This window comes from Cervus elaphus, chromosome 18 (genome assembly GCF_910594005.1).
Source record: "Cervus elaphus chromosome 18, mCerEla1.1, whole genome shotgun sequence".
In the NCBI taxonomy this organism is placed as follows: Eukaryota; Metazoa; Chordata; class Mammalia; order Artiodactyla; family Cervidae; genus Cervus; species Cervus elaphus.
This window is the reverse complement of record NC_057832.1, coordinates 118277666-118304964: the sequence shown is the minus strand read 5'-3', so window position 1 is coordinate 118304964 and position 27299 is coordinate 118277666. Positions and strand designations below refer to the sequence as shown.

Here is a 27299-nt window from a genome sequence, read left to right as displayed (position 1 = left end):
TCTCTGACTCCCATGGATCCTCTGTTGGCCTCCTCACTGGTGGTGTCTGAGAGAGAGTCAGAGAACATTGCACCCCAGGATGTGGTCCCTGGCAGGGCCAAAGGACCAAAAAGGGAAGAAAGTGGATCTGCAGGGGGAAATGGAACATTCTGGCACAGAGCAATCTGAATTTATAGGCAGAAGAACTTTAAGCCAGCACCTAGAAAAGGAAAGCGGGGACAAATAAGACAACTGTTTTTGAAATGACCCTTTGAAATTATTGTTTATTTGAGGCTATTAAAAATGTTATTATTTGTCTTTTTGTTCATTTGTTGGGTAAAAAATATACTAAAATAGATTTAAGAGTCTATAGTAAAAAGTAAGTTTCCTCCCACCCCCGATTTCCAGAATCTGAAATTCCTTTCCCCAGTGGCAAGCAGAGGGGCCAATATTTAAAGAAATATTTTGTATATATGTATAAACATACATTACGCCTTGTACTAGTTATCTACTGCTGTGTAACAAATTACCCAAAACGTAGTGGCTAAAAACAACAAACATTTATCATCTCATCTCTCACCAACCAGAGAACAACATTGCTGGAGGGGAATGGAAGCTTTGCTGATATTTACACAATATTCACAAGGGGCCTGTGTAATGTGTTTCACAGGTAGTGCCAATGCTCAATGCAAGATGCATTTCAGCCTTGTAATTCCTTTCATTTGAGTCTTTGAACCATGTCCAATGAACCAGAGCTCAAACTAAGCAATTTTGTAGTTGGTATTTGTTGGAGGGGAGGCAGTCATGGAGAGCAATAGGGAGTGAGCTGGAGAGATGCTTTGCTAACTATAGTAAATTGTGAGAAAACAGTTACTTCTTGAACAAAGGAAATATTCTTGAAAGAAGCTTCATAATTTCACCAAATACATGGCTAAATATATTGTCTTGAGCCTCCTTCCTAATGTTTCTTAGTTTTTCTTCATATTCTATCTTTAGTAATTTAATTTTCCCCTCTTTTTCCTGCATAATCTTCTTGCATGCTTGAACACACTCCTTTTCCACTTTTTGGATTTCTATTTCTAATTGATCAGCATATCTTTTATTCAAGACTTCCTCCAGCTTTCTCAGGCTTTCCAATGCGCCCTTGTATTTGGGGTCAGAAAAGTAAGTCCCTTGGTTGTTCTGCACCATCTTGTCTATCAGCTCCAGCAGCTCCTGCACCTGAGCTTCCTTCTCAGCCAGCTCTGTGTTTCTGCTGTTACTGATGGCACAGCAGCGGTGTCCACACTCCTGGAGGAGGCTTCGTAGGTTTACATCTGCATGCTTCAAAAAGTCGCTCAGGCTCTGGTCCCCCAGGTGTTCTCTGAAAGTGAATAAGATGATCATATACTTCATGGCTGCTTTCCCAAACAGATTCTTGACCAACGCCACGGTTTTCTGGTCTTCCAGTGTGTAGCGGCCCAGCCTCAGGACCAAGACGATGGCGTGAGGCCCGGGACAGGAGGCGAGAATACACCGGCTGATTTCCCTGCGGGTGGTGTTCAGGCTCTCCTTGGTATGAAAGAGCCCTGGGGTGTCAACAACGAGAAGCTCTCTCCCCTTCCATTCCCGGCATGCTTTCTGACAAGTTTTGGTAACAGCGTGGGCAGCATTCCTAGAGTCGAACACTTTTTCCCCGAGGATGGCGTTTGCAGTAGCACTTTTCCCACTTCCGGTCTTCCCGACCAGAACGATCCTCAGACTGACGTCCTGGGCGGCAGCCATGTCCACATCAGAGGCTATGGAGTGTAGGCGAGTCAGCTATAGCTTACAAAGAAAAGAAAAAAAAGTGTTTAGATTAAGTTGAAACCATTCCCAACCCTGATTTCTTACTCTACTTAATATATAAATCATTCCAAGTCTTCTAAGCCAGGTGAAGTATTTTCATGGAGGATATTCGTTCTTTGATATCTTCTATTATTATTCTAATTCTCATTAAATGCCTCTCTTGTGGTGCTGTGATGCAAGTAGCATTTGCATTTTTAAATTTGTTTTTTACCATAATTTTTTTCCCATTTAACAAAGTAATATATACATTTTGTTTTCGAAAAAGTCCAGGTTTAAAAACTGAATTTGAGGAATCCTGGGGGCAGTAGTTAGCATCCTGTCCTATGAAAGAGTGCTCATTAAAAAGCAGTAGTAATCTGGACTCAAACAGAAAGAAAGCATGGATGGAGGAGACAGCACAACAGTCCCACATGGAGACTCTCAGTATGGAAGGAAAGCAACCGCATGGTGAGACATGTGAAAACTGTCCTGAAATTTGCACATGCCACATAGAACTAACCTCATCTTATTTCTCAAATTGCACAAAGGAAGATAAACATGGTGTTCTTATTGTGAAAGTACTCTAATATTTAGAAGCAATAATGGGTGCCTTATGATTTATCATAACATAAAATGTTTGAAGTGGGTTTGATGGTCATCAGGCTACATAGTTGAGACAATAATCCTGCAGTGACTGAGAAAACAGATCTGCTAATGTTAACATTTTAAATTACATGCATCTATTGTGGGTAAATAGTGCTTACCAATATTGACCCTCACCAGACGGTCAATACTGAAATCAGATTGATTATATTCTTTACAGCTGAAGATGGAGAAGCTCTATACAGATAGGAAAAATAAGACCTGAAGCTCTCTGTGGCTCAGGCCATGAGCTCCTTATTGCAAAATTCAGGCGTAAATTGAAGAAAGTAGGGAAAACCACTAGACCATTCAGGTTTGACATAAATTATATCCCTTATAATCATACAGTGGAGGTGATGAATAGATTCAAGGGATTAGATTCAGTACACAGAGTGCCTGAAGAACTATGGACAGAGGTTCGTAACATTGTACATGAGGTGATAACTGAAACCATACCCAGGAAAAAGAAATGTAAGCAGGTAAAGTGGTTGTCTGAGGAGGCCTTACAAATAGATAAGAAAAGTAGAGCACCAAAAGGCAAAGGAGAAAGGGAAATATAGACCCAACTGAATGCAGAGTTCCAGAGAATAACAAGGAGAGAGAAGAAAGCCTTCTTAAGTGAACAATGCAAAGAAATAGAGGAAAACAATAGAATGGGAAAGACTAGAGATCTCTTCAAGATAACTGGGCTTCCCTGGTGGCTCAGATAGTAAAGAATCTGCCTGCAATTCAGGAGACCAGGATTTGATCCCTGGGTCAGGAAGATTCCCCAGAAAAGGAAATGGCTACCCACTCCAGTATTCTTGCCTGGAGAATTCTATGAGCAGAGGAGCCTGGTGGGCTACAGTGGATTACAGTCCTGGGGTTGCAAAGAGTTGGACATGGCTGAATGACTTTTACCCACAAGGGGATATTTCATGCAAAGAAGGGCAAGATAAAGGGCAGAAATGGCAAGGATCTAACAGAACAGAAGAGATTAAGAAAAGGTGACAAGAATACACAGAAGAACTATACAAAAAAGGTCTTAATGACCCAGATAATCACATGGGGTCAGTCACCTAAAGCCAAACATCCTGGAGTGTGAACTCAAGTGGGCCTTAGGAAGAATTACTATAAACAAAGCTAGTGGAGGTGATGGGATTTCAACAGAGCTATTTAAAATTCTAAAAGATGATGCTGTTAAAGATCTGCACTCAATATGCTTGCAAATTTTGGAAACTCAGCAGTGGCCACAGGAGTGGGAAAAGTTTTCATCCAAACCCCAAAGAAAGGCAATGCCAAAGAATGTTCAAATGTCTGTACGATTGTGCTCATTTCACATGCCAGCAAGGTAATGCTCAAAATCCTTCAAGTTAGGTTTCAACAGTACATGAAGCAAGAGCTTCCAGATGTACAAGCTGGATTTAGAAAAGGCAGAGAAAGCAGGGATCAAATTGCCAACAATGCTGGATCATAGAAAAAGCAAGAGAATTCCAGAAAAAACATCTACTGCTGCTTCATTGACTAGAGTAAAGCCTTTGAATATGGATCACAACAAACTGGAAAACTCTTAAAGAGATAGGAATACAAGGCCCCCTTACATGTCTCTGGTTCTAACTGGTCAGGAGGCAACAATTAGAATCAGACATGGAACAATGGACTGGTTCAAAACTGGGAAAGGAGTGTCTCAAGGCTGTATATTGCCACTCTATTTATTTAACTTCTGTGTAGAGTACATCATGTGAAATGCTGGGCTGAATGAATCACAAGCTGGAATTAAGATTGCTGAGAGAAACATCAACAACCTCAGATATGCAGATGATGCCACTTTAATGGCAGAAAGTGAAGATGAACAAGAGTCTCTTGATGAGAGTGAAAGAGGAGAGTGGAAAAACTGGTTTAAAACTCAGTATTCTAAAAGCAAAGATCATGGCATCCAAGTCCCATCACTCCATGGCAAATAGATGGGGAAAAAGTGGAAACAGTACTAGATTTTACTTTGGTGTGCTCCAAAATCACTGTGGATATTGACTGAAGCCACAAAATTAAAAGACACTTGCTCCTTGAAAGAAAAGCTATGACACACCTAGACAGCATATTAAAAAGCAGAGATATCACCTTGCCGACAAAAGTCTATATAGTCAAAGCTATGGTTTTTCCAGTAGTCATGTATGGATGTGAGAGTTGGACCATAAATAAGGCTGAGCACTGAAGAATTGATGCTTTTGAACTGTGGTGATGGAGAAGACCCATGAGAGTCCCTTGGCCAGCAAGGAGATCTAACCAGTCAATCCTAAAGGAAATCAACTCTGAATATTCACTGGAAGGACTAATACTGAAGCTGAAGCCCCAGTACTTTGGCCACTGATGCTGAAGCTGAAGCTCCAGTACTTTGGACATCCTGATGTGAACAGCCAACTCATTGGAAAAGACCGTGATGCTGGGAAAGATTGAGGGCAAGAAGGTGGTGACAGAGGATGAGATGGTTGGAGGCATCACCAGCTCAGTGGACATGAGTTTGAGCAAACCCTGGGAGATAGTGAAGGACAAGGAAGCCTGGCAGGCTTCAGTTCATAGGGTCACAAAGAGTTGGACACAACTTAACAACTGAAAAACACAACAGAGACATAACACTGAAGTAGAACAGGATTCATGGAAGGAAGAACAGAGAAAGTAGTGGAAAAGCTCCTCGCAAGATAGCATCAGCTCTAACATGGTTTCACAGGAGAATTCCATGAAACCCTCAGCAATCATGGGGACCTGATTCCTGAGAATCCCAATTTTACTTAAATTATTCCAGAATATAGGAAAATAAGGTAAACGTTAAAATTCTAAGAAGTAAATGTAACTTTGAGCCACAAAGTTGACCAAAATTTTATCAAACAGAAAGCTATAGATGAATCTCATGTATGAATATCAATACAAAATCCTAATAAAGTGTTAATGAAAACAGAATCTGATCTTAAAAAATTATTTAAAATATTTATCTATTTGGCCACACCAGCACATGGATCTTCAATCTTCATTGTGATATATTGCCAGGAGCCGTTATGGGAGGTCCCGCCCATGACGAGGTCATGAAGAAAATACCGGGCAGGCAAGGCCGTCCGGGACCCCATCCATGACGAGGTCACGAGGAAAAAACCTGACAGGCAAGGCCGCCTAGGATAAGGGACCCTCCAGGTTGGCCTCGGCCTCTACCCCACCCTATATCCTCCCCCCTTTCTGCCGTTGTTCTTGTTTACCCTGCTGCGGATTCTTGTGTTGCCTGCCGAGAGCTCTCCTGCTCCTCTTTCACTGAATAAAGACCAACTTAAAATGCTAATTAATAAATCTCCTGGATGCTGGTACCCTATGAAGGGGCCAGGGATGAAGGAAATGCTTCAATTCAAACCCTTTTGCTGGCATTCTGGCTTGTTTGACAAATGTGTGCTCTCATTGCAAAAAATGCTCATGATTGTTCTAGACATCCTAAGCACAGTACGCTAACAAAAGAAACTATTAAGCATAGGCCCCTTCGCGGGGTGAGAAAAGCTCCACAAATATAATAGCCACAAATGTGCCTAATTGAAAATACTTTAGATAGAGATTAGCTGGCGACTTCTTGCAGGAAGTTAACTTTTAGACTAAGAGCCTGTTTTGTGCCATATCTGCTGTTTCTTCAGTCCTTCGCATTTCTGTTCTGTAAAAATGTAATCCTATCTAGTTCCTATAGAGATGATGCTTATTAGAAAGAAAATAGATTAATTACAAGAAAAACAGGATTGGCTACTGAAGTTGCTTAAGTCACACCAGGTGCAAGCCATAAAATGTTAGCAGGCCTGAAGGCCAAATGATAAGAAAGACTCTTGTGAACGGCAGTATGTGGGTGACATCCTGTTTCTGTTGAAGGTCAAGTTGCTGTAATGTTTTGAGATGTCCTGTGTGTAAGCAATATGCACTTCCCCCAAAGATGTTGTTAAGGGTATAAAGGGGCCATGCAAAAATAAACTTCAGACTTAGCCCCCGAGTTTGTCTCATTCTCTCTCTCATTCGCCGACGCCGTTCATCCTGAGGGTTCCCCTGGATCCTGCTGGGGCTGGACCCTGGCAATATATTTTTTAAATGCAGCATGTAGGATCTTAGGTTATTGCAGTTGAACTCTTAATTGTGATATGTGAGATATATTTCCCTCACCAAAATGAATCTGGGGCCCGTATATTGGGAGTGTGAACCACCAGGGGCATTCTCAGAATCTGACAGCATTTTAAAAAGGGTTACATCATAACCAAGTGGGATTTACTCTGGAACACTAGAGTGAGGGGGGAGGTTCAATAAGAGGAAAATTGCTATATTAATATAGCCTTTCAAAGTAAAAACATTTCATAAAATATGAATTGACACATACTTTCTTATCTATTTCTCTACTCATCCTGAAAGCCAGCAACTTACTTAACGGAGAAATACTTTCTCACTAAAACTATAATCATTCCACCTCACTTTCCAATGGTTTCTGTGATATCCATCAATGCAAATAGAAGAGAAAGTGACTATAGGAATGAGAATTAGGGGAAAAAAAAGGAGAAGCCAGATAGTAAATAACATCATTGAGCCTCTTAGAGTATTGGTGCACAAATAGGCCAGTGTGTGTGTGTGGGGGGGGGGGGGCGGTGCAGAACAACAGAAAATCTCTACCAATGCTCATTTGCATAGGGAAATTCAGTATATAATAAAGGCAACATTCCATATCAGAAGAGAGTAGATGGACATTGTAATGAGAAGTATTGAAATAACTGAATAACCATTTGAAAAAGCATAAAATTGGATTCATTCCTCATACCAATGAAAGAAGTATCCCAAATTCATCAAGTATTTGTTAAAAACTATATTCTATTGAAGAAAGCAAACAAATTCTTTCAAAACATGAGAGTGAGGAAAACATTTCTAAGTTCAGTTCAGTTCAGTTGCTCAGTTGTGTCTGACTCTTTGCGACCCCATAAATCACAGCACACCAGGCCTCCCTGTCCATCACCAACTCCCGGAGTTTACTCAAACTCATGCCTATCGAGTCGGTGATGCCATCCAGCCATCTCATCCTCTGTTGTCCTCTTCTCCTCCTACCCCCAATCCCTCCAAGCATCAGGTCTTTTCCAATGAGTCAACTCTTTGCATGAGGTGGCCAAAGTATTGGAGTTCCAGCTTCAGCATCAGTCCTTCCAATGAGCACTCAGGACTGATCTCCTTCAGGATGGACTGGTTGGATCTCCTTGCAGTCCAAGGGACTCTCAAGAGTTTTCTCCAACACCACAGTTCAAAAGCATCAATTTTTCGGCACTCAGCTTTCTTCACAGTCCAACTCTCACATCCATACATGACCACTGGAAAAACCATAGCCTTGACCAGACAGACCTTTGTTGGCAAAGTAATGTCTCTGCTTTTTAATATGTTCTCTAGGTTGGTCATAACTTTCCTTCCAAGGAGTAAGCTTCTTTTAATTTCATGGCTGCAGTCACCATCTGCAGTGATTTTAGAGCCCCCCCCACCCCCCAAAAAAAGCCTGACACTGTTTCCACTGTCTCCTCATCTATTTCCCATGAGGTGATGGGACCAGATGTCATGATCTTAGTTTTCTGAATGTTGAGCTTTAAGCCAACTTTTTCACTCTCCTCTTTCACTTTCATCAAGAGGCTTTTTAGTTCACCTTCAATTTCTGCCATAAGGGTGGTGTCATCTGCATATTTGAGGTTATTGATATTTCTCCTGGCAATCTTCATTCCAGCTTGTGCTTCTTCCAGTCCAGTGTTTCTCATGATGTACTCTGCATATAAGTTAAATAAGCAGGGTGACAATATACAGCCTTGACGTACTCCTTTTCCTATTTGGAACCAGTCTGTTGTTCCATGTCCATTTCTAACTGTTGCTTCCTGACCTGCATACAGGTTTCTCAAGAGGCAGGTCAGGTGGCCTGGTATTCCCATCTCCTTCAGAATTTTCCACAGTTTATTGTGATCCACACAGTCGAAGGCTTTGGTGTAGTCAATAAAGCAGAAATAGTTGTTTTTCTGGAACTCTCTTGCTTTTTCTATGATCCAGCAGATGTTGGCAGTTGATCTCTGGTTCCTCTGCCTTTTCTAAAACCAGCTTGAACATCTGGAAGTTCACGGTTCATGTATTGCTGAAGCCTGGCTTGGAGAATTTTGAGCATTACTTTACTAGCGTGTGAGATGAGTGCAGTTGTGGGGTAGTCTGAGCATTCTTTGGGATTGCCTTTCTTAGGGATTGGAAAGAAAATGGACCTTTTCCAGTCCTGTGGCGACTGCTGAGTTTTCCAAATTTGCTGGCATATTGAAACTGAGCCCCAAATACAGATGCAATATGATCCAATTGATAAATTTGACTTTCAGTTTCTGGTTATATGTCAGAAGCTTGGAAGTCACTACTCCATCCTAAGAATAAGTGAAAGTTGAATGGACTGAAAAATCGAATTTTCTCGAATACTTCAGAGGTTGCTTTGAGGAGACAGGGTAAGGTGCTGTCCCCAAGACTGGGGAACAGACAGGCACATACAAGGAGTCATGGCTCAGGAGAGCAGAGACTCACCGTGGGCACCAATGCTGGGGCAGCAAAACTGGGATTGACCAGTTCCTCGATGGTCAGTGTGGAGTTAAAATTCCAGGAGGATCCTGTCACAGAGCGACCCCACACTTTTGTGAGTTTTACTTCTGGGAGCCCCACTAGGTTCTGATAGTAAATATCCAAAAAATCCCCTGGTGCTTCCTGCAGGGGAGCGGAAAAGAAATCATTTTGAAACAGGGCAAAGCATCTTGTTCTTCTCAACAAGGCCTGCCCTCAGAGGAAAGCAGAGCCTGACCTGCTGGGGTTTAATCAGAGCCCAACTCACTTAGAGAAAGAAAAATATACCACTACAGTCAGTTCTAAGCCATTCACGTAGGAAAAGGGAAATACCCACCTCCAGTCCACTTGAATGCTCGAACCCGGAGTGGGGGAGAAAAATGCTTGTGAGGCTCACAGTCCAGAGGCAAAGGTTCACTAGAACTGAGATGTGCTAGTAGGATGATAGACTATGTCCCCTCCCCCACCCCAGCACCACAGTACTAAAGGCTTCTTTACAGCAGCAGTTCTGTTTACCCAGGACATCATGTCCAGCTGATGAGAAAAATGACCAGACATACTAAAGAGCAAAAAACATAATTTGAAAAGACAGAGCAAGCATCAGAACTAGACATGGCAGTGTCAACCAAACAAAAACTCACAACCTATAAGTTGAGAATGATGTTGTATTTGAGGAATTACTGAGGACTCTAGCTTGGGAGACACTCTCTCAGATGGATCTGAGGAACTATTCCAAAGAGGGAGTGGAGGAGACAGGATATATAGAAATCTTCATTGAAAACAAAACAAAGGAAAACAAAATGTATGGTCAAACATCAAAAGATTACTTCTAATCACAAAAAGCCAGACACTCAAATTAATGATAATAGTGCTTTTCTACATATGGGAGGATGCTAGAATCTGGGCTCATTGAAACCATTCTTTTGATATGCATCTTAGCTATTTAGGGCCAGTACCCTGTTTTTCTCCAATCTAAATTCCCCTCAGGGCACACTGTCTGGGGCTGCAATGCTGATGACTTGATAGTGGGCAACAATCATTACTTATTGAAATGGCAGGCAAGATTTATTTGTCCACCCAGGGATCTTGGAATGATTAGACCAGGAATTCAAAACAACTAAGATGAATATTCTAGGGCTCTAATGTAAGAGCAGAAGGGCCATGTAAGCAGAGACATGAAATCCTAAGAACCAAAAATAAGTGTTTGCGATCAAAAATACTGTAACAGAAAAGAAGAATGCCTTGGATGAGCTAATTAGAGAAGCCCAGATTATAGTCTTCAGGATCAGTTTCTGCTCAAATAAACCAAGATCTCTTGGAGAAATAACTGATTTAAAATCTGAGGCTGGAAATGCATAAAAAGACCTTGGATCATTTTGTTGGACTTTTTTTTTGTCTTTGCTTCCTGATGCAAACAAACTAAACTGTAAATAAATTATGAGATAATCCATGAAATCTAATGAAAGGATATTTGATAAAATTAAAAATTTATACTACCTTTTATATTGTGGTTATATTTTTTAGAAAATAATCTTTCTATTTCTATGCATCCTAAAATATTTGCAGCCACCTTCTAGTGAAGTTTTGTGGGAATCTAGATGATAAGTCAGTAGGCAAAGTTCTAATCTTTCCTTGTCAACCTGTTTGAGCCTTGCAGAGTCACCAGTTCTCTCATATTTGGTTCTTTTTTCAGTGAATAAAGAGAATTAGAGTAGGTTTAATGGAATGCTGTCCAAATTGCTTTCCAGTTCTGAAGGTCTGCCTTGGGGTCACTAACCTGTATTGAAGGAAAACAACAGGTTTCCAGGTAACATTATCACAACATACACTGGCTAAAAAGTACACTATGAAGACAGGCTCAGCCCCACCTAACAAAGAATAAGTGTACAATACATTACGTATCCTATGTTCTAGCCTCTGGCAACCACCTCTCCACTCACTGATTCTATGACTTTGACTATTTTGTATATAAATGGAATCATAGAGTATTTGTCTTTCTGTGACTGGCTTATTTCAGTGAGCATACTGTTCTCACATTTCATTTGTATTGTCTCATATGGCATGATTTTCCCTTTTTTAAGGTTGAATAATATTCCACTGTATGCATTTTTTTTTAATCCACTCATCTGTTAATGGATATTCAGGCTGTTTCCACCTCTTGAATATTGGGAATAGTGCTCTAATAAATATGGAAATGCTAGTGATTCTTCAAGATTCTGTTTTCAATTTTTTGAATCAATGCCCAGAAGTGAAATTGAAATTGCAGGATCATTTAGTACTTCTATTTTTAATTTTTTGAGACACCTCCAGACTGTTTTATGGTTAGAGCTCATCTTAAGTGTTCTTACCATAATAAAAGTTAAAAAAATTAAAACTATGAGTAATGTGGTAGTTATAGCTATAAGTATAGGACCATAGGACTGAGAGGGGGAACACATCACAATATTATATAATTAGAAAACAGAAAGTTATCAAAAAAAAAAAAAAAAAAAGCCCAATGCATCAGCTGGGCAAACACCACTCAAAAAATGAAAAAGGAAGAAGTTAAACAAAAATGTTTGTGCACTATTTCTCTACACATAAATGAATATGATACATAAAAATGGAATCAAATCACAGGAGAACGTAACCCAATGTAAAGAATATTCCCTCATGTGCTTTAGACTATGAAAGACTATAATTAGAATACAAACTCAAAAACAAAATTCCTAAGAGGAGATGTTAGAATGAAGAATGAGAAGAAAATGCAGACTCAAAGAAACAAAGTGAAGATGAAAAGTGTAATCATTTTAGGACCCATAAATGAGTTAGAAGCAAAGAGGTCAGAAAAGATATAACTCAAAAGTAAATGTCTTATTAATAGGAAAGCCTTAGTAAGAAACACAACAAATGAAAGTCTGAAAGACCAGAAGATTCAACAGTTAGAGAACAACTAAAATGTGAGTAGGAGCAACAGCAAATCCTACTTAAAAAGGATTGCTGTTGCTGAAGTTAACAAATCAATCAATAAAACCCAGGAAGCATAATCCAGTAGTTTCCTTGAAATGGGAAAAATAACCCCCTCAAAAATCTAACTCTTTAGGAAAAAGAAGACATTTCATTCCCTGGAAACTTGATGTAGGATATTTAACACTGAATTCTCATTTGATATGACATACCACATTTCAAGCACAAAAAAGGAATTCTCAAGTTACTCAAGGAAAAAAGTAAATAATAGGGGGGTTGGGTTGGCTTCACAATTTTCTATAAGCAACACAGAAACAGTAGTAACAGTGGTTTCATAACAGAATGTTAAGATTCCTGGAAAATGTAAAACTAATACATAATACATAATAATAATACATAACAAATAGGAGGTTGGAGAAAGGAGATTAAAAAATGTCTGCAGTTTTTTCACTGTCTAATGTCTAAAAGGAAACCACTAGGTATTTTGCATAAGTTTTTAGTCCTGAAAGATCTTTCTGGAATAAATAAATCATCAGTTTATCAAGGACCAAGGTCAGGCTCTGAATATGAATGCATGCATGTTACAAACTAAGGATGACCTCTAGCTTGTCCTGTTGCTTTTGAGTTGCATTTGCTCCCAGAATACACATGCAAAATTGGACATATTTTCAAGAAAAAGAAAATGACATCACAGTATAAATTCATTTATTAGGATTGCACTTATTACTCTTCTACAGGGGTTGGCAAATTTGAAAAGGACCAGCAGTAAATACAATATTTTAGACTTTGTATCACAGCCAGTCAAATCTGGTTGGAACACAAAAGTGGCCCCAGACCACAGTGAGCTAGTAAGTGGATTAGGTAGCTCTGTTACACTGTAACTTTATTTACAAAGGGGTGGCAGGCTGTATACGGCCTATGGAGGGTGGTTTGTGCACTCTTGCTCCAGAGTCAGAAATTTGTGTATATCATGCAGAAAAAAAAAGTGTTTTAAGTGTTAAATGTTCTAAAAACACTAACCTTTTGTGATAAATGTTATTTTGTGATAACATGCATTTTGTGATAAATGTTCATCACTAAAATATGGGCACATTTTTGAAAACTCAGTGAAATAGAGAGCAGTCTGCAAAGAGAATAAATAAAAATCATATATAGTTCTACTCCCAAACTAGAGGCTATTTCTTATGAACATCTTTCCTTCCTTTTGTGTGTCTTGTATTCCAATGGTAACATATTAATGTTTTTATATCATGATATTTATACCTAATATTATATCATAAAGACTTTTGAGAACAACTAAAACTTTTGTAAGCAAAAAAACAAAAAAAATAAACCCTGTCTCGTTAAATATGAGATGTGTGGACATCACATGAATAAATCCCTCAGCTTCCCCTCCTACAACCTTTCCGCTCCCACGCGGGCCCCCATCTATTCCTCTGCCCTCTGCCCCCTCCCGCAGCCCTCTCACAAGCTCCGTTGCCCTCGTCTTGGTTAGTCTCACCTTCTCTTGCAGAACTGGTGAGATCTCAGCTTCTCTCCAGGAAAGCTACGCGAACTGGTATTTGCTTTCATTTGACGAAAAGTGTGTTCGTTCCCTCTGCAGTCTCTGACCACAGGAAGCTGAGGTTGGGTGGAGTGATGAAGATTATGTTTTGTAGTCAAATATAAAGAGAAAGCATTTCCCAGTAATGTGATTGGTGCTTCGGTGTTGCCTCGCAGGGACCTTTACTTCCATGTACCTGCTGAACTATTAAGATTCCAAAATCTGAATCATTGCTTTAGATTATAGTGTTGGCTTCAGAAAACCCAATGAAGTGGCCCCAATTTTCAAAAAGACAACTAAACTTGCTTCATAATGTTTTGTTTCAGGTGTACAAGAAATCAATATATATAGGGCCTCCCTGGTGGCTCAGACAGTAAAGAGTCTGCCTGCAATGCGGGAGACACAGGTTTGATCCCTGGACCGGGAAGAGTCCTTGGAGCAAGGCATGGCAACCCACTCCAGTATTTTTCCCTGGAAAACCCCATGAACAGAGGAGCATGGTGGGCTACAGTCCATGGGGTTGCAAAGAGTCAGACATGACTGAGTGACTAACACTTTCACTTTATATATATATGGTTATATATAGGTTAAGATTATATATAATAACCATTATAGGTTAAGCTATTGTATATAGTTCCCTGTGCAATACAGTAGGTCCTTGTTTATCTATTTTATATACAGTAGTATCTATCTGCTAATCTCAAACTCCTAATTTATCCCTCCCCACCATCCCCTCTGGTAACTCTGTTTTCTATGTCTGTGAGTCTATTCTGTTTTGCAAATAAGTTAATCTGTATTTTAGAGTCCACATGTAAGTGATAATATAAAATGTTTTTCTTTCTCTGACTTCACTTACTATGATAACCTCTAGCTCCATCCACGTTCCTGCAAATGACATTATGTCATTCTTTTCTATGGCCAGCAGTCCATTATATATATATATATATATATATATATATATATATATATATATATATATAATGAACATTTAGGTTTCTTCCATGTCTTTGCTATTGTAACTAGTGCTGCAATAAACACTGGATGCATGAATGTTCTCAAATTTGGGTTTTTGTCTTTTCCAGATATCCAGGAGTGGGATTACAGGATTACATGGCAACCCCATTTCTAGTTTTTTAAAGAACCTCCATACTGTTTTCCACTGTGGCTGTACCAATTTACATTCCCACCAACAGTGTAGAAAGGGTCCCTTTGTTCCACACCCTCTCTTGTATTTGCATTTTTGGAGATGGTGAAATGATCTAAATTTTGCTCAGTATCGTATCTGGTATGATCTGCCACTGAGACCCACCTCCACCACAGCTTCAGGACTGAAAGCCCCCGGTCTCCTTGCTGACAGGAGTGTTCAGTTCAGTCGCTCTTTGCCTTTTCATACAGTTCACGGGAGTCTCAAGGCAAGAATACTGAAGTGGTTTGCCATTCCCTTCTTCAGTGGACCGTTTTGTCACAACACTCCACCATGACCAGTCCTTCTTGAGTGTCCCTGCACAGCGAGGCTCATAGTTTCACTGAGTTAGATTAGACAAGGCTGTGATTCACGTGATAAGTTTGGTTAGTTTTCTGCGATTGTGCTTTTCATTCTGTCTGCCCTCTGATGGCTGAGGATAGGCGGCTTGTGGAAGCTCCCTGACGGGAGAGACTGACCCTGGGGCAATCTGGGTCTTTTTCTTAAGGGTGGGACTGAAGCCCTCCCACAGCCTTAAGGCATCCCCTCAGGGTTATTCTCAGCTGAAGAGATTCCTCTCTCTCTTCTGAGATGCCCCCCTACCCCCCTAAGGCACTCGCATTTTAGGACTGGTCCCTGCAGAGGCAGGGACCCCAGTTTGGGACCAGTATGCCCCCGCCCTCCGAACTCCAGCGCCAGGTGATGCGGCTGCGGCCTCTTTGTGACTCATCACAGCCCAGTGTCTATTTCCGCCCCGTCCTACATCCTTCAGGGTCACACAGATTTCCATCCCAAGAGCTCTCCTAAAGAAAGTTCACGCCTGCAGTATTTTTATCTCAGAATCTGCTCCTGGTGAACTCAGCCAGTGACACCCGTCCAAGCACACGGTGTGATCTTCCTCCCCCAGTTGAGCAGGAAGCGGGGAAGAATTGGGGAGGAGGGGCCCCCTCAGCATCCTGCAGATCCTGTTGTGAACTCTGTGGTGCAACATAGGGCTCCGGGCATTTTCTGGTGACTGCATCCTTTGAGATTATTTTAGTCCTTCTGGAAGCTGGCTGATCTTGCAAGTGTACTTTCATATTTCAGAACCAACGTCCCTATCTATAATACAAAACCAAAGTTACAGAGGCCTTAAAAAAAATCAGCATTGAATTAAATGCATCACTACACCTAGGAAGGTGTATGGGGAGTTTCATGATTTTTTTTTTTCCAGGCATGTTGTATTTTTTGGTCCATGCACTTGTGTGTGTGTGTGTGTGTGTGTGCGCATTAATCACTTTCTTTTTTTTTGTTTGTTTTCAGTTTTGATTGTGTGTGTGTGTGTGTGTGTGTGAAGTATGGTGTTAATAGAGGAAAGGGCTCATATAAGTTTACAGCTCACTGAATTTTCAGTTGTCATAAACTGAACACAGCCAAGTAACAAGTACACAGTTCAAGACACGGAATGTTGTTGGCACATTAGAGGCCCCAGTTATATCTTTTAGGGATGACCTCTTGCTGAACTTAGGATAACATAGGTTAGCTTTAGCTGTTGTTGTACCTTTTCTCAATGAAATTATGCAGTAGGTATTCTGTTGTATCCGCCTCTTTTTTTTTCCTTACCATTATGTTTTGAGATGCATCCATATTGTTATATGTAGCAATAAATCATGCAGTTTCATTGCTATGTACTATTCCATTGTATGAATAAAACCCACTATATATAATTTATAATGTGTGTGTTCTCAGTTGTATCCAACTCTTTGCGATCCTGTGGACCGTAGCCTGCAAGGCTCCTCTGTCCATGGGATTCTCCAAGCAAGAGTACTGGAGTGGGTTGCCATTTCCTTCTCCAGGGGATCTTGCCAACCCAGGTATTGAGCCTGCATTTCTTGTGTCTCCTCCACTGGCAGGGGGATTTTTTACTACTGAGCCACTGGGGAAGCCCAATAATTTATAATATAAAGTTATAATTTAGATAACCCCATTAATTTGGATCAGCTGCTTTAGTCTCCTGACTTTGTTGTTGTTCAGTCACCCAGTCGTGTACAACACTTTACAACCCCATAAACTGTAGCACGCTAGGCCTCCCTGTCCCTCACCATCTCCCAAGTTTACCCAAATTCATGTCCATTGCATCAGTGACCCCATCCAGCCATCTCATCCTCTGATATTCTCTTCTCCTCCTGCCCTCAATCTTTCCCAGTATCAGGGAATTTTTTAATGAGTCTGATGTTTGCATCAGATGACCAAAATACTGGAGCTTCAGCTTCAGCTTCAGCATCAGTCCTTTCAATGAGTATTCAGGGTTGATTGATTTGTTTGATCTACTTGCTGTCTAAGGGACTTTCAGGAGTCTTCTCCAGCACCACAGTTCGAAGGCATCAATGCTTTGGCACTCTGCCTTCTTTATGGTCCAGCTTTCATACTGGTACGTGACCACTGGGAAGAGCATAGCCCAGACTATATGGACTTTTGTCGGCAGAGTAATGTCTTTGCTTTTCAACACACTCTCTGGGTTTGTCATAGCATTCCTGCCAAGAAGCAATGGTCTTCTGATTTCACGGCTACAGTCACCATCAGCAGTGACTTTAGAGCCCAAGAAGAGGAAATCTGTTACTACTTCCACCTTTTCCCCTTCTATTTGCCATGAAGTAATGCAGCTGGTTGCCATGATATTGGTTAAATTTTTTTTTTTTAATTTTTTAGCTTTCAGCCGGCTTTATTGGGAGTATAAATGACAAATTACATATGTTTAAGGTACATGCAACTTGATTTGATACATAGTTTGTGAAATAGTCACCACAATCAAGCCAATTAACGTGTCTATCACCTCACATAGTTACCATTTTTCTTTCTTTCTGTTTTTGTGGTGAGAGGATTGACACTATGTCCATTGGTTTGCTATCCTGGGTATCCTGCTATAAATATTGTGGATATTACTTTTTGTTGGCGAGCACACATTTCTGTTGCTTTGCACCTTGGGGTAGAATGGGGAAGGTTGACCATGTGTAATATTCAGGTTTCTGAGATACTACAGAGCATTTTCCAAAGTGGTTCTACTAATACACATTTTCACTAAGCATGGGAGAGTTCTGTTTGCTTCACATCCTCGGAAGTTTCTCAGAGTTTTCTTCATTAGATTTTTATGCAGTTTTAAAGTTTATTCTCAGACTTTTTCTTTATTTTTATTGTTGTTATTGCTTTAAATATCACAAGTTATACCTAATTGACAGTTGTTTGTATGGTAGACAATTTTTATGATTTTTATTTAATTTTGCATCCATCAGTTTACTAAATTCTCTTATTGTTCATAATAGTTTATCAGCTTACTCTGTTAATTTTTCCCAGATTTATAAACAAAGCATTTACAAATAATGATAATTTCACATCCACCTTTACATTTTATACATGCAGTTTCTTTGTCTAGAAGAAATATTGCCTACAGTATATATTTCCTCTAGAAAAAAAATTTAAAATAGTGTTAATAGTGAACATTTGAATCCTCCATACATCCTTAAACCTCCAAAATATTTATTGAAATATTTTTAATAACAGAGTACACTCCTTGAAAAATCTTTTGGTTTCAGCTCTTTACAGCAGTTCCAGAGAATAAAGATGGGAATGTGGCATTCAAGTAACTGAAAAAGTTCTTCGAGGTCCAAGCATCAAATAAAAGAAAGATCCTCTGAGAAAACGAAGAGGAAAAAGTTGGAAGTGACTAATAGTTGGCCAGTATCACCTAAAGGGGGAGAAGAGAAGGAAAAGCAAAAAAAAAAAAAAAAAAAAAAGAAAGAAAGAAAAATTGTGATGCCCACAGCCTAGGAACACAGACCCACTGAGAGAATAAGATTCAGTCCCCAAGTAATGCTTCCCTCCTCACTCCTTCCCACATCACAGGACACAGGATGAAAACAGTGAATAAAGAGGAGTGAACAGCAAGATACAAGTTCTATTTAAGAAGGGGTTTTAGGGAAACCCACAGACAACTGGGGAGACAAACAAGGGCACCAGAGGAGAATGAAGCTCCGGCAGACATTAAACACAGCCCAGCTCCCAGCCAGGTCAACATAAAATCTCACACCACAGGCTTATTCACCTTAATTCCTCATATCAGATATTATCATGTTGGACTTTCAACAACATTGCAGGATGTGCTAAAGGCAGGAGAAAACACAGAAAGCAAAGCTTAGACCCAGACTCTGATGTGACACAGATCTTGGAATGTTCAGGCACGGAATGTGTGTGGATATACACAAATATTGAGAGACACTAATTGTAAAGAATTGACTGGTGTGGGGCTCATGGGATTATGGAGGTGACAAGTCTCGGGATCTAGGGTCAGTAAACTGGCGACCCTGGAGCCAATGGAGCGGCTGAAGGAGGAGCTGGGGGAGGGAGAGAGTCAGGGAGTATGTGTCATGATGGAGAAGACAGAGGATGTCTGCAGGAAGGGGAATTCTCAGAAAGGGAGGAAATCAGTAAAAAATCTGTCTGCTGGCAGCACGTTTTCTGAAAGATCTGCTGCTTTGGTTTAAGCCTCTGAGTTCCACTTGTCCTAATGCAGGATAAAAGTAATAACAACAGTCGTGTTCCTGTTTCCCCTGTCGATGTTACCAGTGAAGTCACTCAGTTGTGTCCCACACCTGCGACCCCATGGACTGCAGCCTGCGGGCTCCTCTGTGCTGGGGTTTTCCAGGTGAGAACACTGGAGGGGGTCGCCACCAGGCCTGCAGACAAGCGCAGCCCTCAGAGCTTTCTGCCTCAGGGGCCTGGCCGGGGGGGCTCCGCCACTTCCTCTTCCCTCTTCTCAAGGATGACGGCTGCGCTCTTAAAAGCAGTTCTTGAGCTGAGATCCGGGTCACGTATTACTGAAAACACACCCGCCATGTCCTCTGTGTGCGTACGTCTGGGGCAGTGTCACTGACGTCCTCCATTCAGCCTGCGGTGTGTTATACTCAGAGGAGACACAGAGCGTTCAGGCGAGCGCACGGCCCCCGGAGACGCCAGACATGGCGTTCCTCCTGCCCCGCGGACGGTGGGGCGGTGAGTCCAAGGCCTGGTGAGCGTGCCTGTGTGTGTGTGTGTGTGTGTGTGTGTGTGTGTGTGTGTGTGCGTGTGTGCTGGGCTTGAGAGCGTGTCGTGGGGGTGCTGTGCACAGTGTGTGTGTGTGTATGTGTATGAATATGTGTGTGTTATGTTGGTGTGTATGTGTGTTTGCATGTGTGTTTGTATGTATACGTGTGTGTGTTGTGTTGGTGTGTATCTGTGTGTTGTGTGTGTCTATTTGTGCATAGATGAATATATGTGTATTTTCCGTGTGTGTTATGTTTGTATGTGTTGTATGTATATTTCTATGCGTGTTTGTGTGTGTGTGTGAGTGGTGTGTTGTATGTGTATATCTTTGTATGTCTGTGTTGTGAATATACGTGTGTGAGTGGTGTCTGTGTCTTATGTTTGTGTTTGTGTGCTGTGCATGTATGTTCATATGTTTGTGAGTGTGTGTTCATGTGTGTTGTATGTGTGTGCTATGTTTGTACTTTTGTATGTGTATGTGTGTAGGTAGTGAATGTGTTGTGGTTTGTGTGTATATTTTGTTTGTATGTTTGTGAGTGTGTGTGAGTAGTCTTTGTGTTGTGTTTGTATATTTTGTTTGTATGTTTGTATGTGTGTGAGTAGTCTTTGTGTTGTGTTTGTATATTTTGTTTGTATGTTTGTGAGTGTGTGTGAGTGTGTCTGTGTGTATGTGTGTGTGGCCCTGTTTCAGGAGCAATGGGAGGAGCCAGGGGAGTCAGGAGGACCTTGCAGCCTTTGGGCTCTGCCTGGAGCTCCCTGCTTACCCTCGGGCAGGACGCTCTGAGTCTCACTTTTCTCCTGGGAAACCTCACAAGGTGACAGATCTGCTCCATGTTGAGACAAACACTGTGGCACGTGGCACACGTGTGGTGATACTCTGTTGGGCAGGGTTTCGGGTGAGGCAGCCGGGGGCTGGGCAGTCAGCTCTCTGAGCCTGAGAGTGGGTGACAGGAGTTCCTGGTGGGCGACAACGCCCTCCTTGGCAAAGAGGACTGGGAATTGCTCTAGAAAATGTAGTAAAATGTCCTGGAATCTTCCAGGGGGACAAGATCTCAGGAATATGTAGTTTGGACTCAGCATCCACATCTCTGGGGACACGGAGGCCCCAGCAGCGTGACCACCAGAGTCGGTGGCCTGGAGCTGAGCACCGCGGACCCGGGGCTCCCGGCAGGACTGGACCACACGTGGAGAGGGAGCCTGTGCATGTCTGCTGCCCTCCTCACCCCCCAGCGCTCAGCCTCTGTGGCCCCCACTGCCAGGCTCCCCCCACAGATCGTTCCGGCCCCATGAGCCCCTCACCAGGCCCTCCAGCAACGTCCTGCTCACATCCACCTGGCACCCTGGCCACTGCTCCCAGGACAGTGTCTGTCAGGAAGCGTCTCTGGTCATTTCTGCCCATCACAGAATTCCCCCTCCCAAATGGAGACCAGTGCAGGGGAAGGAAGGGGGAAACAGGGTCCCTAAAGGAGGTAGCGGGTGTCTCAGATGCCCCCTCACTGCGTCCCATGCCAACAAACCGATGCAAACAGCTTCCATGGGTTAGAGAAAGGCAAAAGTCAGGAGCCCCTGAAAGCTCAGGGGAAACATCGGTAGATACATTATGGTTTCTTTCTAGATGGAGGAAGAAGAATTCGAAATCCTTCTCCTGGAGGAACCTGAAGAAGGCGCATCCCAGGATCCTTTTCCAGGTGGGTCTGGAGGTAAAAGAAAACAACATGGACTTGAGAGAGGCGGGGCCGGGGCCTGAGGGGCAGGAGGTGTGCTGGGAGGGGCAGCGGGAGTCCCTCTGTCAGAGACTCGCCCACTGGGGTGGCCATCACAGGGCGTTTGGGTTGGGCCTCCCTTCACCCCAGCCAAACTGAAGGGAAGGGCCCCTGATGGTGCTGTGGGTCAAAGCGGGTGACAGACCACAGCCACTGCCCCTTCACTGAGTGTCAGGAAGGATGGGTTCGTGGGTGCGACAGACGATTCGCCCCAGGCCCCTGGTGGGTGTCGCCCTGGCTCTGCTGTGAGACTCTCAGGACCATGGGGGCTGCAAAGCACTAGTGAACACATAGCATGCAATCAAGGGCCTGCAGGTCTGGACTCTGTCTTCCCAAGGGGCTCCCTCCCCCCAAAATCTGTTTCATCAGGGTCAGGGGCCTCACTTTCATGGGCTCAACTTTCCATCTAACCTGGGGAGACAGAAATTTAGGAATGCTGGAAATCCATCACTTTCCCGGATAAAGGAATTGATTAGCAATTTTTTATGCAGTTCCATGCACCTATGTTTTTATTTGAAAAACTTTAGTGGCCTGAGCCATTGGGAGAAACCCATAATATTAAGCTGCATAGGAAAGCGACAATCCCAGTGTTCACACCTGATTTACCCTTTTTGCAGCAATCAGGGTTAAGTATTACTTTAAAATTCCTCTTCCATGCTCAATGTATTTGGCTTTTAAGTCCAAAGGCGTGGCATGAGTGTCTCCAGACTTGCCCAGATGGGAAACCACTATCTTCCTCCAGCTTTGCATTTGAGTACAGATAGACACAGCCCTTCCCTGCTTCTGGGGAACTCCCAGTCATTTCCAGGTCACCTGCAGAAGCTGGAGGGAGGCAGTATCTTCCAGTCAGAGTTGGTGGGTGGGTCAGTCCACCAAGGCAGAAAGGCAGGAGAAACACAGCCCTGCTGGGGAGAGATGGAAGAAGATGGTGCCAGTCCTGGCCTCAAGAGGCTGAGGGCTCTGCACTGAGACACAGCAATGTCTTCCCTGGGAACAGGCTGGAAATCAGCTAGGGTTTGGTGCTTCTCTGTGTGCTGTGGGCCCTGGGACCTGTAAGGCCAGGAGAAGGGAATTCCCTTCATGCCCTCCAGCTGTGGTCATTTCTAAAATCTGGACGTGGGGTCCTCAGTATTAGATGGACATGAAACATCTACTCACAGCTGATGGTTCTGATATTCTCCTGGGTGAGGGTGTCCAGCCCAAACTTCAACAGTGGAGCTTAGGACTGGGACCCCAGTGTGAGTTGTGCTGTGGAGCTGGGGGTCTGGCTGAAAGGACCCCACCCTCACAACACTCCTTGTTGGGCAAAGTGAAGGTAATGTGGCGTGTTCGATCATGGCAGGGAGAGGATGGACACAGAGGCCGTGTGCTTCTAGCTTCACCCTCTTCCTGGGAAGGGTCTCCAACCACAGGGGCTCGAGGAAGCTCAGGCTTCCAGTTCATGAGGGGATGATCCCACCTGCTGGGAATAGGTGGCCCGAGAAGAAGTTTCAAAACAGAAGCATAAAATGTGGTGTTCTGCCATATGATCCCACAATTCCACTACTGGGGAATATACCCCATAGAGTTGAAACAGATGGTGAATATATGTGCACTGAGGTGGATAGCAGCATTATTCACAATAGCAAAAAATGAAAACAACCTCCCATATCCATATATATATGAATATGGATTCATATATACACCTACACCTACAGTGGAATATTACTCAGCCTTAAAAAGGAAGGCAGTTATGACACTTGCTCCAACATGAATGAACCTTGAACACATTATGCAAAGCCAGACACAGTAGGGCAAAAATTGCCTGATTCCAGTAACGTGAGGTCCTTAGAACAGTCAAACACATGGAGACAGAAAGAGCAGTGGATGTCATGTGTTGGGGGAGGAAGGATGGGGAGTTAGTGTTTAATGGGGACAGGGTGTCATTCGGGAAGATGGAAAGTTCTTGAGATGCCCAAGTGATGACTGCCCAGGAATGTGAATGTACTGAAGGCTACACCTAAACATGGTTCAAATGGTACATTTATGTTATGTACTTTCTACCTTAATGTTTTCCCCAAAAGTTAAAAAAGGAGAAAAGGAAGGAAAGCATATGAACCTAGGGCATATCTCAGATGCAGACGCTGGTCTTCCTTTGTCCTGCCCCGACCCGGACCATCTGCCCCCGGGGGAGGCTAAAGCGGGGGTCGGGCTCTAACCGCGGCCCCCCCACCTTCTCTTGATGCTTCCAGGGCAGCGCGGGGATGAAGAGACCCCGCAGACGCTGAGGCTCATCCTGGTGGGAAAATCCGGGAGCGGGAAAAGCGCCACGGGAAACAGCATCCTCGGGAGGAGAGTGTTCGAGTCCAAGCTCAGCGCTCGCCCGGTGACCCAGGCCTTCCAGCAGGGGCGCCGCGCGTGGGCGGGGAGGGAGCTACAGGTCGTCGACACCCCGGACATCCTGTCCCGCTGGGCCGCGCCGCAGGGGACCGCTCAGGGCGTTGGCGAGGCCGGCCCCCACTCCCCGCCGGAGCCGCACGCGGTGCTCCTGGTGACACAGCTCGGCCGGTTCACCGAGGAGGACCAGCAGGTGGCCAGGCGCCTCGAGGAGGTGTTCGGGGCGGGCATCCTGGCCCGCACCGTCCTGGTGTTCACGCGGAACGAAGACCTGGACGGCGGCTCGCTGGGGACATTCCTGCGGGAGACCGACAACCGAGCGCTGGCCAAGCTGGACGTGGTCTGCGCGCGGCGACACTGCGGCTTCAACAACAAGGGGGACGGAGCCGAGCTGGAGGCCCAGCTGAGGGAGCTCATGCGGCACGTCGAAGGGGTCCTGTGGGAGCACGAGGGCCGCGCCTACAGCCTCCCGGCTGCCCCTCACCCCCGCGCCGCGCCCCGGGAGAGCTGGGGCCTCTGGCGGCCTGGCGCCGAGGAGGGGCGCGGGGACCAGGCCTGGCTGCGGGGCCTGTGCCTCATCCTGAAGGAGCCCGAGCAAGCTGGAGGCCAGCTCCCGCCGAGCGCGCCCATCTGAGGCACAGGCCTCCGCGGCTTCCTGCCTCCGGCTCCCAGGCCCCTCACTTGCGGGTCCATCCCAGGGGTCCCTGCCCCCTCCTGGCTCCAGGCCAGCGTCTGGTCAGGCGGGAGGAGGTGGGTGGGCTCCTGAGTTCTCAGCTCCTTCATCACACCTTCCAGAACACAGGGGCCCTCCTGCTCTGCGCCCCGCGCCCATCCTCACGTGTCTCTGGCGTTCCCTCTCTGCAACAGAACTCTGAGAGAAGCCAAGCCTCCTGAGGCGGGCCTGTGCTCTTTTCTGCCTTGGAACCCTGGCAGCACCCCGGCCACTGGAGGCTCGGCTTATAACGCGATGCAGATCAGCGTGGAATGTGGACCGGGCAACTCTGCATCTCTTGGGCTGTGTCCTTGCCCGTTAAGAGGGCAGGCACGATGGCTTTTAGGGCCCAGCGCCATGTGGGGCAGGACAGGCTCTGGGCTGGGGAGGAGAAGGCAACTAGAAACGGGGGAGGGCCGCAAGGAGCTGCTCTTGATTCGCTCTTGAGAGAGGCCACAACCCGCAGCAAGGGAGCCCCATGGGATGGAGCAGGGCAGGGCAGGTGTGTCCAGGGGCCAGGTCTGCTCAGGAAACGGGCAGACACATCGGAGTGTGCTTAAGATAGCCTTTGTGTCAGACTGCTTACTAAGTAGGTGATCCATCTCCTGCTGAACTGAAACATAGCAGTTATCATATGTTAAATTTTCATATTCCCTATGATTTCTGTGAGAATTTTTGCCTCTTCTTGTCTTCCATCTTCTCAACTCCTATATGAATAAAGTATTGACTTGATTTTTGTGGCTTTGATTGTAATATGAACTCTCCCCCCCACTCCCGATTTCCTCCCCAGTCACCATTTTTGTATTTCTTTTGTTATATTCAGGCATTTATCCTTCAGTGTAAAAATTAAAATTACTTGTTGAGTTTTCTAAAAAGAACATTGTTGTTATTCCAGTTGGAATTGTCTTATGTCTATGTACTGACTTTGGGAGAATTGGAAGCAAGATAAGTCAGACAGAGAAGGACAAGTACTGTGTAATATGTGGAATCTAAAAAGTCAAACCTGTTTAAAAAAGGAAGAGAATGGTGGTTACCAAGAAGTGGAGGCACAGGGGATAAGATTGATGGTGTTTTAGGCACAAACTTGTCACAAGCACTAAAAAGCCATAGAGGTCTAAAGTACAGTAGATTGAATGTAGAAATAATATTGTATTATAAGTGTGTGATGTGCTAAAGATTGTTAAAATGACAACCAACTATGATATACCAGTCTACCAAAGTAACACTCAGCACACCTTAAATTTACACAATGTGAAAAGAACAAATTTAAAGTCACATTAAAATCTGAAACATAAAAAAAAAAAAGCAACAAAAAACTGGGAGAATCTGTAATTCCTCAAGCATAAGTGAAATAAGGTCATTTTGTTTCTAGGTGAATAGACCCATTGCTTCATAGCCACTGAATTAACAGTTAAAATTATCTGCATTTCCTTTAAGATAAGAAGATACATATCTTTAACTTAGGTACTTTTGTTTTAACCCTGTTGGCTTAATTGATCTCATCCTAGAGAATACAAGTATTGCCAAATGACAGGCACTGTCACTGACAAGCATCAAGTCTCTAAATGGCAAATAGCAAGTCACTCAAAACATGTCATTCATTAAAAATTCTAAAGGAACTGCTTAAAATTATATGGAATATGGAGTTTTCTCTCCTTTGTTACTAAAAGTCAAGGAAAATCCCTCCCAGGACATTTCAGAAGGAGGGGGAGTTGTTGCTTCACACCATCGCTCCCTGAGCATCAGAGAACAGGCAGGCATTGTCGGTTTATTCTGGAAATCCCATGGTCTGTGTACCAGAAAGAAAGAGGTCCTGTGGATGACGTCATGGGTAGGGGAAGGAGAGGGTGTTGTCTTGGCCAAAGTTGTGAATATTGGTATTAGAGAAGACTCTTGAGAGTTCCTTGGGCTGCAAGGAGATCAAAAAAGTCAATCCTAAAGGAAATCATTTCTGAATAGTCATGAGAGGGACATACTGGGACTGAAGTTCCAAAACTTTGGCCACCTGATGCAAAGAGCTAACTCATTGAGAAAGACCCTGATGCTGGGGAAGGTTGAAATCAGTAGGAGAAGGGGAAGAGAGAGGACAGGATGGTCAGATGGCATCACCAGCTCGATGGATATGAGTTTGAGCAAGCTCTGGAAGATGGTTTTGGATAAGGAAGCCCGGCGTGCTGCAGTCCATAGGGTCTCAAAGAGTCAGACACCACTTAGCAACTGAACAACAACAGCATTCTAAAACATTAAAGTATTTATGAAAAGCAAAATTTATGAGTAGAGCATCTATGGAGTGGGAGACTTTAAAAAATTCTTTTTATATTTTGTATTGGAGTATAGCCGATTAAGGAGTGGGACACTTTTAACATATCTTTCTTGTTGGCTCCATAAATTGCAAGTGTTGCTTTTCTTTTGGAAGAGCTCTGCCCATCATGAAAAATGCCTTTCTGTTATTAAAACAAAGCAGTTTCTCATGAGCTAGATTTCTGTTTTTGAGGTGATTGACATCATGATTACATGTCATAGTGTCCTGAGTGTTGACATCCTTTTAGAACTTAAGTCTAGAAATTCAGCATTGCTAGCTGCTGTTTGTATTTGTCTTTTGTTCATTGTTTGTAGCCAATATTTGCTCTTTCTCTTCAGTCTTATGAATAGTAAAATTTAAAAAATTAGCAAACCAAATGTAATAATACATTAAAAGGGTCG

General features: G+C 43.4%; 2 protein-coding genes across 5 annotated transcripts; one reads left to right on the top strand and one right to left on the bottom strand.

The window, feature by feature from the left end:
- Positions 1-234: 234 nt before the first annotated feature.
- LOC122674733 (GTPase IMAP family member 7-like) lies at positions 235-13584 on the bottom strand. 4 transcript variants are annotated; one of them, XM_043873246.1, is made up of 3 exons: positions 13466-13584; positions 8986-9162; positions 235-1779 (listed from the first exon to the last, which is right to left on the bottom strand). In XM_043873246.1, exon 3 carries the CDS (start codon positions 1741-1743, stop codon positions 850-852), a length of 894 nt encoding a protein of 297 aa, XP_043729181.1. In that variant the 5' UTR covers positions 1744-1779; positions 8986-9162; positions 13466-13584; the 3' UTR covers positions 235-849. The 4 variants fall into 4 exon arrangements, with proteins under 4 accessions (XP_043729181.1, XP_043729179.1, XP_043729180.1 ...); XM_043873244.1 differs by lacking the exon at positions 8986-9162 and having other exon boundaries at positions 235-1785; XM_043873245.1 differs by lacking the exon at positions 8986-9162.
- A 5452-nt stretch (positions 13585-19036) lies between these two features.
- LOC122673935 (GTPase IMAP family member 6-like) lies at positions 19037-25471 on the top strand. Its single transcript, XM_043871817.1, is given in 6 exon segments — positions 19037-19073; positions 19524-19622; positions 19625-19684; positions 19687-19715; positions 21361-21433; positions 23740-25471. Coding segments are annotated over 6 exon segments (1077 nt in total). The 3' UTR covers positions 24519-25471.
- Positions 25472-27299: the final 1828 nt, after the last annotated feature.

Excerpts from the sequence above, each read along its gene's own strand:
- LOC122674733 (XM_043873246.1), bottom strand. The coding sequence starts at position 1,743 with ATGGCTGCCGCCCAGGACGTCAGTCTGAGGATCGTTCTGGTCGGGAAG.